The sequence below is a fragment of the Abramis brama genome (assembly GCF_963993115.1).
Source record: "Abramis brama genome assembly, chromosome: 15".
NCBI classification, from domain to species: domain Eukaryota; kingdom Metazoa; phylum Chordata; class Actinopteri; order Cypriniformes; family Leuciscidae; genus Abramis; species Abramis brama.
Genome location: NC_139977.1, coordinates 30,893,996 through 30,907,158, shown reverse-complemented (window position 1 = coordinate 30,907,158; position 13,163 = coordinate 30,893,996). Strand labels below are relative to the sequence as shown.

General features: G+C 34.4%; 2 protein-coding genes across 3 annotated transcripts in view; both read left to right on the top strand.

Moving 5' to 3' along the window:
* Nucleotides 1-9,536, top strand: part of dolpp1 (dolichyldiphosphatase 1) — a 13,169-nt gene extending 3,633 nt beyond the window's left edge. Inside the window, exons 2-8 of the mRNA XM_084136764.1 lie at nt 119-219; nt 333-417; nt 4,283-4,379; nt 5,902-6,000; nt 6,093-6,221; nt 6,320-6,409; nt 7,569-9,536. Of these exons, the coding sequence (XP_083992890.1) occupies nt 119-219; nt 333-417; nt 4,283-4,379; nt 5,902-6,000; nt 6,093-6,221; nt 6,320-6,409; nt 7,569-7,605 (638 nt within the window). The 3' untranslated portion in view covers nt 7,606-9,536. The remainder of the gene's footprint in view (nt 1-118; nt 220-332; nt 418-4,282; nt 4,380-5,901; nt 6,001-6,092; nt 6,222-6,319; nt 6,410-7,568) is intronic.
* A 1,153-nt stretch (nt 9,537-10,689) lies between these two features.
* The window catches only part of setx (senataxin), a 29,837-nt gene continuing 27,363 nt past the window's right edge, over nt 10,690-13,163 (top strand). Inside the window, exon 1 of one of the 2 annotated variants that reach the window (XM_084136599.1) lies at nt 10,690-10,915. The gene's annotated coding sequence lies outside the window, so the exon portion shown is untranslated. The remainder of the gene's footprint in view (nt 10,916-13,163) is intronic. The other variant, XM_084136600.1, reaches the window with a different exon arrangement.

The following is a 13,163-nucleotide window of genomic DNA, read 5'->3' as shown; positions in this document are numbered from 1 at the left end:
GAGATTGCATACTGCAGAGTAGAAAGGCAATGCACTATTCTCTGAACAGTTTGTTTTGACGCTCCGTGTGCAAAGAAGGACTCTAAATTGCCGAATCTTAACCTGTTTGTTTGTCCAGGTGATCTGACGGGGCAGGTGTTGGCCTGCATGAGCCTGCTTCCCATAGCCATCCTCGTCGGATTCGTCACTCTGATCGTCTTTAAGAGAGAACTACATACGGTGAGCCACATGATGTCACAAACCAGCAGGGTATTGGGTCAAATCCCAAACAACACACCAACTTGTTCTCCATTTTTATACCTTTGTGTTTGTTCTTTCTCTTTCTCTCTCAGATCTCTTTTTTTGGGGGTTTGATCATAAATGAGGGGCTAAACTGGGTGCTCAAACACATTCTACGGGAGCCTCGACCATGTGGGGGTAAGAAACGTCAGCGTGTGTGTTTGTTTAAACATACAGAACCACATCGGTTTAATAAACATATGATCACTTGACTCTTAGCATCTGGGTAACATGAAAACTGAACGTTAACCTTATAAAGCCTACTGTATTCTTTTTGATATACAAAATTCTAAGGCCTAAAAATTAAGTCTAAATTACCAACATGAAACTACCAACATCGCACACAATCTACTACATGCCTTCCGTCGTCTGATTGATAGTTTATACTTTTTTAGCAAGTAAATATGGAAGGAATTTTTGCCAAAATTAAATAACTCAATTAAATGATAAAAGTGAAAACTAATACCAGATTAACCAGTTCATTATAGAAAACTGCGCAAAATATGTGACAAAAATTGAGAATGAAATGAAATGATTTCATTTTCATGGTGACAGTGCATCAAAAATGCCTTCCATAAGTAAAAGGCATTTTAGTATAATTGTAAAAACGTCCACCTTCAGCTTGTGGTTCACGTGACTTCTTGCTGTGAAATCTTTTTCACATTTATTTTTATAAAGTAAATTTAAGAATAACTTTTATATTTTTAGTAATATTTCAAGATGAACATTTACTGGACTGAAACAACATAGGTTTACTTGAGTATCCATACATATAATTTATCATAAAAATCATGTTCAAATGTGAGTCTCTATGATCATCTGACTTTTGAGGAAAGTTTTTTTTGTTCATCTCTCAATCATCATTGTATTACATTGCATTATGTGTTTAAATATAGTTTATTTCTTATTTTAATTATTTATAAATAGTTTAAAACTACAGAGCTTTGATCATAAAACTAAGCATTTAATAATCATCTTACAAAGATATTACTGGACGATATATAGTAACGACTGATATTTATATGCATGTCAGTAGTCTGTTGTACTGTTATAAAGATCTCATTGATTCACATTACAAACTATCTGAATTTCATCTTACTTTGTGGCCATATAAATATCAGCAAATGCCCCAAATAGCTTTTTTTTGTGTGCTTATTTTGGGCAAAAACTTTTTTTTTTTTCCTCTGAGTATAATCTCCTTATTCCCACTATATATAATACTATAGGAGTGTCATGTTTGATTCATCAGGCTTTTATGGCTCAACAAAAAACATACACGCAAAAACAAAACAAAAAATCATAATTTGTCTGAAGGTTCCATAAACGGTTCCATTTTAAAAAAACAATAAAAAATTCTGAGTATTGTTTCATATGGCAGGATTTACACAGGGTGAGTATAAAAAGATCTGGTGATATTAACGCAAATGTATCCGCAGAACAGTCACAAGGACAATCCGAGTTTAGTTTGAGGCTTTGTGTTCTGTATGACTAGACTGCCATGGGAATTTTTTTCCCACCACAAAACGACATGTAAAAACAAAACAAACCGCTTTATTGATTTGCATGTCGGCCAGACGGTCTGAGTAGGCGGTTCTTGGCCAGAATAGTCTGAAAAACTGGACCAGACTTAATGCCAACAGACACAAGTCTGACTATATGAGACTGTGCTCAAAGACACAATGGTAGTTCATGGACCAATTTTTGGGCTTGACCTGCAACCTTTTTACCTAATAATCATGTTAGCAACATAGACAATGTCACGACAGACACTCATGGACTCTGTGGATGGTGGAATAGTCCATGGGTCCAATGACACAGTGCTGTACAACTGCTGCCATTGAGAATGCATATTTAAAGGAAATTGTAAAATGGACACAATTAATTTTTGTAAGACTCTGACAGGGTTCCCACGCAGTTTGAAAAAGTATAGAATTTGATTTGAATAATTTCCAGGTATGGATAAGATAAGTATGGAAAAATATTTGTGTTTACAGACTATTGACCCTATTCCGTTTTTTAAAATATAACATTAAGAATTTTGATAGAAATATTCATCATACAAGCGGTGTTTTCATGGCAAAAGTTTAATGATTGTTTAATGATTGACGAACACGACTGAATGAGTTCAAGGCGCACGCTTTCATTTTCAGAGGAGAATATATACAGGTTATAAAGTGTTTTAGGTTTCTTCTCATCATGTAAGCATGATGTTACCACTCATGTTATCACTTCGAGAAAACGAAGTTTTTCATATTGAGAATATTTTCATATTGCTGTACCATATACCAAATATGATGCAGTATGGATTATTTATGTTAAATATGGTCTGAAAAATCTGAGGTGTGGAAATTTGGGTCTGGAAAAGTATGGAATTTTGAAATGGTAAAAATATCTAAACTTTCTAAATGGATGATTTTTTTATAGGCATTTAAAACTGCATGAATTAGTTTTAAACCAATTAAAATATTTTGGCAGTAGCAATGAATGAGAATAATTCTTCTCTGAAAAGTTTTATAGCAAAATATTTTGGCAAATGTTTTTTGTTTTACGTATATTTTAATATTTTTATTTTAAACAAGACAAGGTTACTGAATGATTTTTAGCAGTGTAATGTGACAGTACAAACAGCATTTACAGTCCGTTTATCTTATATTCTCTTAGTGTCTTGTACTTTTAATCACATTGATGTAAATATGCATATGGTAATGATATGCAGAGGAGAATATGCATAGTAAAACTATGCATTGTAGACGCCATATATATGGTTATTTTAGGGAGGAGACGGTGTGGGGATGCATGCACACACAATCTTCTGCTGATTAGGATTTCTTGGCGCATGTTCTTGCAAAATTTGCTTTTTGTGCACACACACACTTTAAGGATGAAATCAATGCAAAGTTTTATACACGAGGCCCCAGATCTTTAACCACTATTCTGCAACACCATTGTGGTGGAAATTCACCAATAAAATTAAAGTCAGGACACTCAGTCAAATAAAGAAAAATCCAAGTGTATTCTCTCTTACAACCGAAACATCAGAGCGCTACAAAATGAGCTCCAAGCAAAAGTGTTTATTCAGTCAAATCATACATATACATTTTTCATTGAACAAAGACTTTCAAAATTGATTGGATGAACAAATGAGCAGATTATCATAAGCCCTCCTACTTCCTTTTATCATATTAGTGCATTTTCCTGTTCATCTTCATCCACCTTTGGTCTTCCTCAACATCCCAATTGGAAACATCTTATCTGACTCCCTAAACTTTCCCTGGCCTATCTGGCCTAGACTACAAAAGAGTTATTATTTCCGAGTTGCTCTCACAGCTTTTGTAGATTAGCTTCAGAGGGAGAGAGGGAGAGAGAAACAAAGGCAATATATCAGATTTTTCTATCAAGTGTGTGACAGAAATAGTACCAATGCTCAGTAGTAAAATAAAAAGGTCAAATATATTTATGCTTATTAAAATCTAACCTTTACATGTACGGCATGACCTCCGTCAGTTCGTCCCCTTATATTCTTAACAGTCTGGTGCTCTTCTGTAATTTTTTACTTTTTACTTTTTACTTCGTTAGAATAGTACGAAACTTGGTAAAGCTTTTGGCACTTGCAATGTAAATACACACACAAAAAAATCTATAGAGTTTTAGTTTAATTTAGTTTAGTATAAGTATTTGAAGTTAAACTAAACAAAAATGAGAAATGTTGGCAACTGACTGAAATAAAATAGGCTTTAAGTTTGTTTGTTTTTAATAATAGTTTGTTTTATTTCAGTTAGTTAATTTTGTTTCAAGTAACAAATGTGTTTTTTATGGTTTTTATTTAACGATATTATATAGTTTCTTATAGCTATTCTCATTTTTGTTTTGCTATAAATGCAGGGATGTTTGACCCTAACTCTTCATTACTTGACATGTCGGTGCATAACTAGTACCCAGCTAGTCGATTACTCGTGCACATGCCTAATGTTTTACTGAATTGTCTGTCGTGTCTCATTAACAGGTCACAGCACAGTCACGACAGAGTATGGGATGCCTTCCAGTCACTCTCAGTTCATCTGGTTTTTTGTTGTATACTTTTTTCTTTTTCTTTATTTAAGGTAAGAAATTCACATTTTTATTTATAACATTTTACTAAAATGAAAAAGAAAAGAATTGACATGAAATAAGACCCAGTAAAAACAGTAATATTGTGAAATATTACAATTTAAAATAACAGTTTTTTTATTTGTATGTATGTATATATATATATATATGTGTGTATATATATGTGTGTATATATGTGTATATATATGTATGTGTATATATATATGTATGTATATATGTATGTATGTATATATGTATGTATATATATATGTATATATATATATGTATGTATATATATATGTATATATGTGTATATATGTGTATATATACACACACACACACACACACACACACACACACACACACACACACACACACACACACACACACACACACACACATATATATAATATAATAAACGTAATTTCCTGTAATCAGAGCTGCATTTTTAGCATCGTTACTTCAGTCTTTAGTGTCACGTGTGTATGTGTATATATAAGTCATTAGTCTTGAATAATCAATATTGAATAACTAAGTTATACGTTGTTGGTTTTTGTTGTTGATGTGTGAAAGGAAAAAACAAGAAATATTTACAACGACTAACACACTGAACAGCTTTGTTCAGCTCAATGTTGGGGAGTGTTGCTTGTAAATTGGTAAAATGGTTCCAGACTGCGAACAAATCGTCCAATTTTGCGACCTTTTTTTTTTATTTTGCCACCATGTTGCCCAACTGATACAAGCTGCCATTTCTGTTGCATATGAGAAACTTAAAATGCCATCAAAACATCAAAGGAGCTTTTCAATGTGGAACATTTATCAGCTCGGACCAATACTAGACGGCACAATGCAGAACAGGTTTACTCAAGGGCCGATCTCGATCACACGGTGAGAATAGCGCTTGAATTCGCCGCTGCATTAAACATCGCGGTGAGATCTAGTGAGAAGCATTTAAATTCGCCGCAGAATTCTGTCATAAACCATATCAGATCAAACCATGCTGACGTGGAAACCAGGAGAAACATCGTGCCATGAACGAACAAGTTATAGAAGGCTTTTCAATCCACAAAGCACCAAAATTCACCATGAATTTAATGTAGTAATGCTAACTGTAACCATGGTATTGTGGCAGAAATAGCTGAAATTTTTCAGGGTTCGTATAACCTTTTGAGAGTGAAATGTATGCACTTTTCAAGGGCTTCACAAAACTTTTTTCAGCACTTTAAATCTGTAATGTGAATAATTGCATTGCAGGTCGATTTAAAGTGTACCCTTAAATTCTCTGCTTGTGCTCCTATGTTAGTCTGGAGTCCTGAATGCATTATTGTGTTAGTCTTGAAAAAGTAACTAATTATTATACTTTGTTGCTTCATATGAAAAGTTTTAAACATTTATATCATCAGTTGGACAAGACTTTTTGTCTTCCATAATTTTTTTTATGTGCATTTTACCACAGTGTAACACACACACAGCTGAATCTCTTCAAATTGTAATAAAATCAAAATAAAATGTCTAATTTGATTTTTCTTTTCCCAGAATGCATCAGACGAACAATGCCAGGTGTGTTGAATTGTTATGGCGGCATATACTGTCCATCATTCTAATGGCCGTGGCTCTGTCCGTTTCATACAGCAGGTAATGTTTGTTTAAGTGAGTGCAGGATCTTTGTTCCTTGTAGTGTTGGAGTATTATTAATGCGTTGCAAATGTTGTCCCATGTGTTCATAGAGTCTACCTCCTGTACCACACCTGGAGTCAGGTGATTTATGGGGGTGTGGCCGGTTTGGTGTTGGGAGTGGTTTGGTTTTTTATCACCCAAGAGGTGCTAACGCCACTCTTTCCCAAGATGGCAGCCTGGTAATGATGCAAGCACACACACAGACGTTCATATCCTGAACTTATACACACAGAGCTCTGTTTCACTATCATGATGGGTTTCTCTTTCTTTTTCTCAGGCCTATCTCAGAGTTTTTTCTGGTGAGAGATACAAGTCTCATCCCCAACATCCTGTGGTTTGAATACACAGTAACCAGATCAGAAGCCAGGTAAATTCACCTGCAGCGTCTACTGCCAAATATCAGATTGAGGGCCTTTCTGACACTTTCCATGAAATAAGACTCAAAAGTAAAAAAAAAAAAAGATTTATTGACAGGAGTTGTGCGTAACCTTCACATAATATTCTTGTCAGAGAGGTCAAACTAAATACTATATGAGCGGTTTTAATTTACATTACTTTTTTATGAGGTTTTCAGTATCGGGGACTAATTTGGGACATGTCTTAAACAGTTTAAACATAAAATTAAAATTAAAAAGTGACAGTAAAGACATTTACAATGTTACAAAAAAGTTCTACTTCAAATAAATTGTTCTTTTGAACTTTCTGTTCATCAAAGAATCTTGAAAAAAATGCATCTGTTTCCAAAAACTATTTTTTAACATTGATAATAATCAGAAATGTTTCTTAAGCAGCAAATCATCATATTAGAGTGATTTCTGAAGGATCATGTGACACTGAAGACTGGAGTAATGATGCTGAAAATACAGCTTTGATCACAGGAATAAATTACATTTTACTATAAATTCAAATAGAAAGCAGCTATTTTGAATTGTAATAATATTTCACAATATTATAGTTTTTTACTGTATTTTTTTATCAAATAAATAAAGCCTTGATGAGCAGAAGAGATTTCTTTTAAAAACAGTAAAAAATCTTCCCAGCACCAAACTTTTAAATGGTAGTTTAATTCATAAAATAATAAAATAACATAAAAAAAAAACAAAATGAGTAACAAGGTTGCCGATTTAATCTCAATTATGTTAGTAGGGTCTAGCTAGTTTGGGACCAAATGTTATTAATAAACTTAATAAACACATAAACTGAAGAAATGTTTTTTTTTTATTTATAATTTTTGCAAAATAAATTTGGTAACAGGCTTGACTGGTTGAGCTTGATGAATGCAGTCAACAGTAAATAGAGATTGATGATACTCGTCATCCTGCTGTAGAAAAGGTCCAAATGATGTCACTTCCTGTGCGTCACAATTTCAATGGAAAGTTCCATTTCTTTATTAGCGGGAAAAATCAGTAACAGTTTGCATGAAACATTTGTAACAGATACATCTTTTAGACAGATGTGTAAAACTATCTTGTGGAAAGTGCCTTCTAAACCTTTGGCTTACATTCTTCTTTTGTCTTCTCACACAGAAACAGACAACGAAAGCTGGGAACGAAGCTTCAGTGATTTGCTTCAAAACCCCAGTGCAAACTGACCACACACACATACATGCATATGCACACACACTCTCAAACACACTGGAGTTTCATAGTCTGGACTGTTCTGGTTAATGTGAAAGCACAGAACAGAGTACTTGTGGACCAAAGGAGCGAGTTTGTATCGCAGACGTGACCGTTATCACATGACCCAACTGTTCGCACGACAACATGGCCTCCCCCCCCCCCCGTCCTTAGGCTGCCCTGCGTTCCTAATGCATGCAGACCGTGCAAGAGACAAAACTATTTAATGACAAATGTAATATATATTTTATTCATTAACATTCACATGAAGGGGGGAAGAGGTGGAAGTGAATGAAAGAAATTTTTACGACATGGCAAACATATCAGCATGGCATTACTTTTTATTTAAACGACATGATAAAGGACCAGGGACCTGAAAGGGGGAATTTAAGGCTGGGTAATAAAAACAGGAGGAGGGGAGGAATGCAGAAACAAATGCCGCGTTTATAACAGATTAGGGGGTGGGGGTGGGGGGAGAAAATTGCTTTTACTCATTTGTATATCCTAAAATAAAAAAATATTCATTACAAGGTGAATATCGCAAAAATATGTCCAGGTCACAATTTTCCCTAAAATAATCTTCTTTTTTTTTTCTTTTTTTTTTTTTTTTTTTGCATTTACCAAATTCTCATTAACGTGTCCAGGCGTTTTACCTTTTTTATTCTCAATAATGATTCTCATTACTGTGATGGTTATTATTTTTGTATTGCATATTGCGTTACAGAATGTGCTTGTCACAATGTAAAAACTCATAATGGTCCTAAAATAGGCTTCACTTTCTTTAAGCAAAATATTTATTTGGTTTGATTCTGGGGCGAAACACAACCCCGACATGTTCTCGACAGGCTTTGCGAGATTCACCTTGGGTTTCTATTAAAAAGTGTAATGTAAACTAAAATAATTTGCACTTTGTCAATTCGATTCGATATTAACACTAGTTTTTTTGTGTGTGTGTGTGTATAGAGGCAAGGATTCTTGTGTTTTTGCTCTTTGCTGGCCCTTTTTGTTTTAAAGTGTGTCTTCTGACAGACCGTGTCACTCACTCAAACTGCATTTTTGCATTCACGTTTTCCTCCAGACGTCCGTGAGCATGATTTGGTAAATGTCTTGAGCATAAAGGCATTTCAGAACATGGAGTTGCTACAACTAGTATCAGATTCATTTGTCTCAATTGGTGCTGGGAACAAAATTAGGTCACGGGAACAAAATTAGAGTCTGTTTTTGGTCGGAATTATGTTGTTTCAACACCATTTGCATTATCTTGTGTTGTTCTCGCAAGATGTGTTTCGTTCTGCAACATCACAAAGAACAACTTTTTCAAATTCAGCTGACGGCTCATAATGTTTGTTTCAGTGTGCAGATAATATGCAGTAATATTTCATTTGAATTGTCATTCTTTTTTTTGTAATATCAATCATCTCAAAGGATGCCATTCTGACAGCGCTGGAAAAATAAAGCTCAGCTTTTTAATATTAATGTTTTTTTCTTTCTTTTTTTATTTTATATTTCTGACCTATTTTTCCCTGATGTGGGCCATTTTTTTCACCTGAACTACTTTCCGCTTGCGACATTCCCATAATACCACTTCTGAATATTTAAGGACGGCTTTGCAACCGCTACAACAGGAAAAGAATACATGTCAAATGGAAATATGAAAAGGACATTAAAAAAAATAAAAATATGGACCCAAACCTCAGGTGAACTCTAGCATGTACCGAGGCCTCTGTTTTTAGGATGATGTAGAAACTGTCTGTGACGGGGTGTTTATATAAAGGGAAGGGAGGTTATTGCATAATTCTAAGATGATCCTCTCTTTTATCGTGTAATTCATATCAGGCTGAATAAAAAGCAAAATATGTTTATGTATGAACTGTTGCAGTTATTTGTGCAGGTCTGAGTCAATGTGAATGTTGATTTATTGTGTAATAGCAAACAAATATATATTTTCTTTAATGTGTATAATAATAATTAGTTACATTTATATAGCGCTTTTCTAGGTACTCAGCGCTTTACATGGAAGGGGGGAATCTCCTCAACCACCACCAATGTGCAGCACCACCTGGATGATGCGACGGCAGCCATTTTGCGCCAGAACGCCCGCCACACGCCAGCTTACTGGTGGAGAGGAGAGTGATGAAGCCAATCAGTATATGGGGATGATAAGGAGGCCATGATGGACAGAGGCCAAGGGCCAAATTTGGCCAGGATGTCCTCTTTTTCGAAGGACATCCTGGGGCTTTTAATGACCACAGAGAGTCTGGACCTTGGTTTAACGTCTCATCCGAAGGACGGTGCTCTTTGAATGACAGTATAGTGTCCCCATCACTACACTGGGGTGTTAGGACCCACACAGACCACAGGGTGAGCACCCCCTGCTGGCCTCACTAACTTAACGTGTATCATAAGTTCCTAAAGTCTACAAACTATGGTTTTGGTGGTATACACTGAAATTAATATTATTTTTAAATTATTAAACACATTTCTTATTTATTTAAACTTGATCTTCAGTTTAACTGAATCATTTTGTAAATTTCACCAGCTGTATATATTTATCGCAAAAACTATGTCATGTATTTTATTAACTACAAAACTATAGGTTAGGTAAACACTAAAATTTATATTGTAATATTTTTTTAATTATTAAAGTACAGCTACATTTCTGATTTATTTCAACTTGATCTTCAATTTAACTGAATCATTTTTCTTTTTAAATTTCACCAGCTGTATATATTTATCGCAAATGTATGTAATGTATTTTATTAACTACAAAACTAGTTTCGGTATTCACTGAAATTAATATTTGAATATTATTCTTTAATATTTTTGAGAAAAACATACTTCATAATACTAATAATTCATAATATCAATAATTCTTAATTATCAATAAATATCATTGCATAATTATCTTCCTTGTGCACGTTATTTCACAACTTTAATCACGCGTTACTACTTTTTACAAATTACTAATTGCCCGGAAGGCCATTTCAATAACACGAGCCCCTTATATTCGAGAATCCCGCGTTGTGGAGCTGCGCAGGCGCAATGGGCCTCCCGGTCCGAGTCATTACGTCACCGCAGCGCGACTCGTGTTTTCGGTGGAGGAGAGTAAAATCGAGCGGAACATAGAGAGAGAAAGAGAGAGAGACCATGTAAAACACACTGTTGAGTGGACATGAGGTATTTACAACCGTGTCAGCGTGTGGAAGAGATGAAACAGCCCTGAAAGACTCAAAGTTTCCTCCGTTGGAGCTTTGCGGGTGAGCTGATTTTTAATACTTTTCTCATGTTTACATTCGATTTTTTGTAGTGTGTATTAGAGGTTGACTCTTCCTCCTGCAGAGACCTCATGGTTGGGTTGTGGCTCTGACATGCATTAAGTTAAAAAGTAAATGCTAACAAAAGACATGCCACAGTTGCAGAGCAGTGTAGATTTGAGCGCTTTGTGAAATACTTCAGCTTATACTTTCTCATACTCTTTGTGGATACTATAGCCATTTGTGCTAATCAAAAATACATCTTCCTTTTTTGCCATATGTTTGTCTTTGAGTGTTTGCTGGCTCTCAGCTCTTGAGTCTGTGGTATTTTGATTTGTTATAGGTAAGCCAGAGCAGTAAACGCCCACCGTGGAATCTGTTAAGTTTCGTTTCTTTATATTTTAAGTTTCGTTTCTTTATATTCCGTTTATTTGCCTGCTTTATTTTAGGTTAATTCAAATAAGGCAACTAATAGTCCAGTCATTTTATGAAAAAAAAAAAAAAAAGCTAGGACAAACTGCAACAGAAGCAAACTAAACTGATTTTGTATCCTCAATATGTCCTGAGTAAGGATAACAAAAGCCCTGAAGAAAGTTTCGAAAAAGAAACCTATTCATACGCCTATTTATTCTTATTGCAGATTAATTATTTGACAGAGCTTGGGTTTGGGGCTGGGTCTGTGGGACTGTTTTATGGGGGACGAGTCTGAGGGAAGAACAGGAGACAATGGTAAGGAGAATGCAGAAGACAAAAGGTAGATAAAATAAAAAGTGAATCCCCAGAAACAGTCCCACAGACCCAGCCCCAAACCCCATCTCTGCAATAATAATTAATAAAGGCTGGTTTAAAGTACTTCTTCCTGCCTCTATGTATTAATGTTCAAGGGTAGCCTAAATGGTTTCCATTCAGACCTTAACATTAAGTATTTTACTGTTATATGTCAACAAGACATTTTCACCTGGCTATAGCCTACCCAATGTTTAGATCTGTTGTGGTGTTTATGCAAATTAGATATATTTGTGGTATTTATGCAAATTAAACTTACTGTTATATATCAAGACATTTTTACCTGGCTATACCCAATGTTTAGATCTGTTGTGGTATTTATGCAAATTAGATATATTTGTGGTATTTATGCAAATTAAACTTACTGTTATATATCAAGACATTTTCACCTGGCTATACCCAATATTTAGATCTGTTGTGGTATTTATGCGAATTAGATTATGCACCGTTTGTCCATGTTAACAAACAATTTAAAAAAACTTGTAATACATTTTTTGTTTGTCTTGATGTAAGTAATCAACTCAGTAATTTTCATGGTGATATCTAAAGGTTAAAATGTTTAACCCTATTCACGTGAGAAAAAGAATGAATAGGCGTATGAATAGGATATATTTGGGTCTTTTTCGAAACTTTCCCGTAATGGGATTCTCCAGGGCTTTTTTTTTTTCTTACTCAGGACATATTGAGGATACAAAATCAGTTGAGATTGCTTCTGTTGCAGTTTGTCCTATTGACCCCCATTTTGGCTTAAAATGACTGGACTATAAAGGAAGTTTTATATCCACTGATTTGACCATCAGAAATAGTTTCTTATTTCATAATACTATTATACATTCACATGTTTGCACAGAATATGTACCTGCAGCTACTAGTTAACACACCCTTGTTTTATTGTATGCTTATAATCATTGTGCAACATAAAACGAATGCTACAGAACAGGGTCTATTAACCTTGATTTGTGTATGTGTTAGATTGTCGTGGGAACACATTTGTCTTCTGATCTGTTATATCTGTTCACACATTATCAGACACACCACCATGCTATCATTGTTTGTAATGTGTTAACTTTGATTTTATCCTTTTTTTTATATATTATTAATTTTGCAATCTGATTTCTTTGTGTACTGTTTTTCTTAGATCTGCTCATGATTATGAAGGGTGTCTATTGGATTATTTCTGCAACATGGTTTCATTTGTATTAGTCACAGAAAGGTTCTCAAGATATATACTGGTTCAGATGTCTTATTACAAAAAATATATATTTCTGTTATGGTAGTAATATCATGTTTGCTATCAGAATAGGTTAATGATTATATTTATATTATATAAATGGTTATCTCTGAAGTCCATGGTCAATAATGTATTTGACTGATATGAACGTGTTTGATCATTATAATTAACTTGTATGATGATCAAACTATTGCTTTAATAAAAAAATAAAAAATAAATGAATAAATATTTATA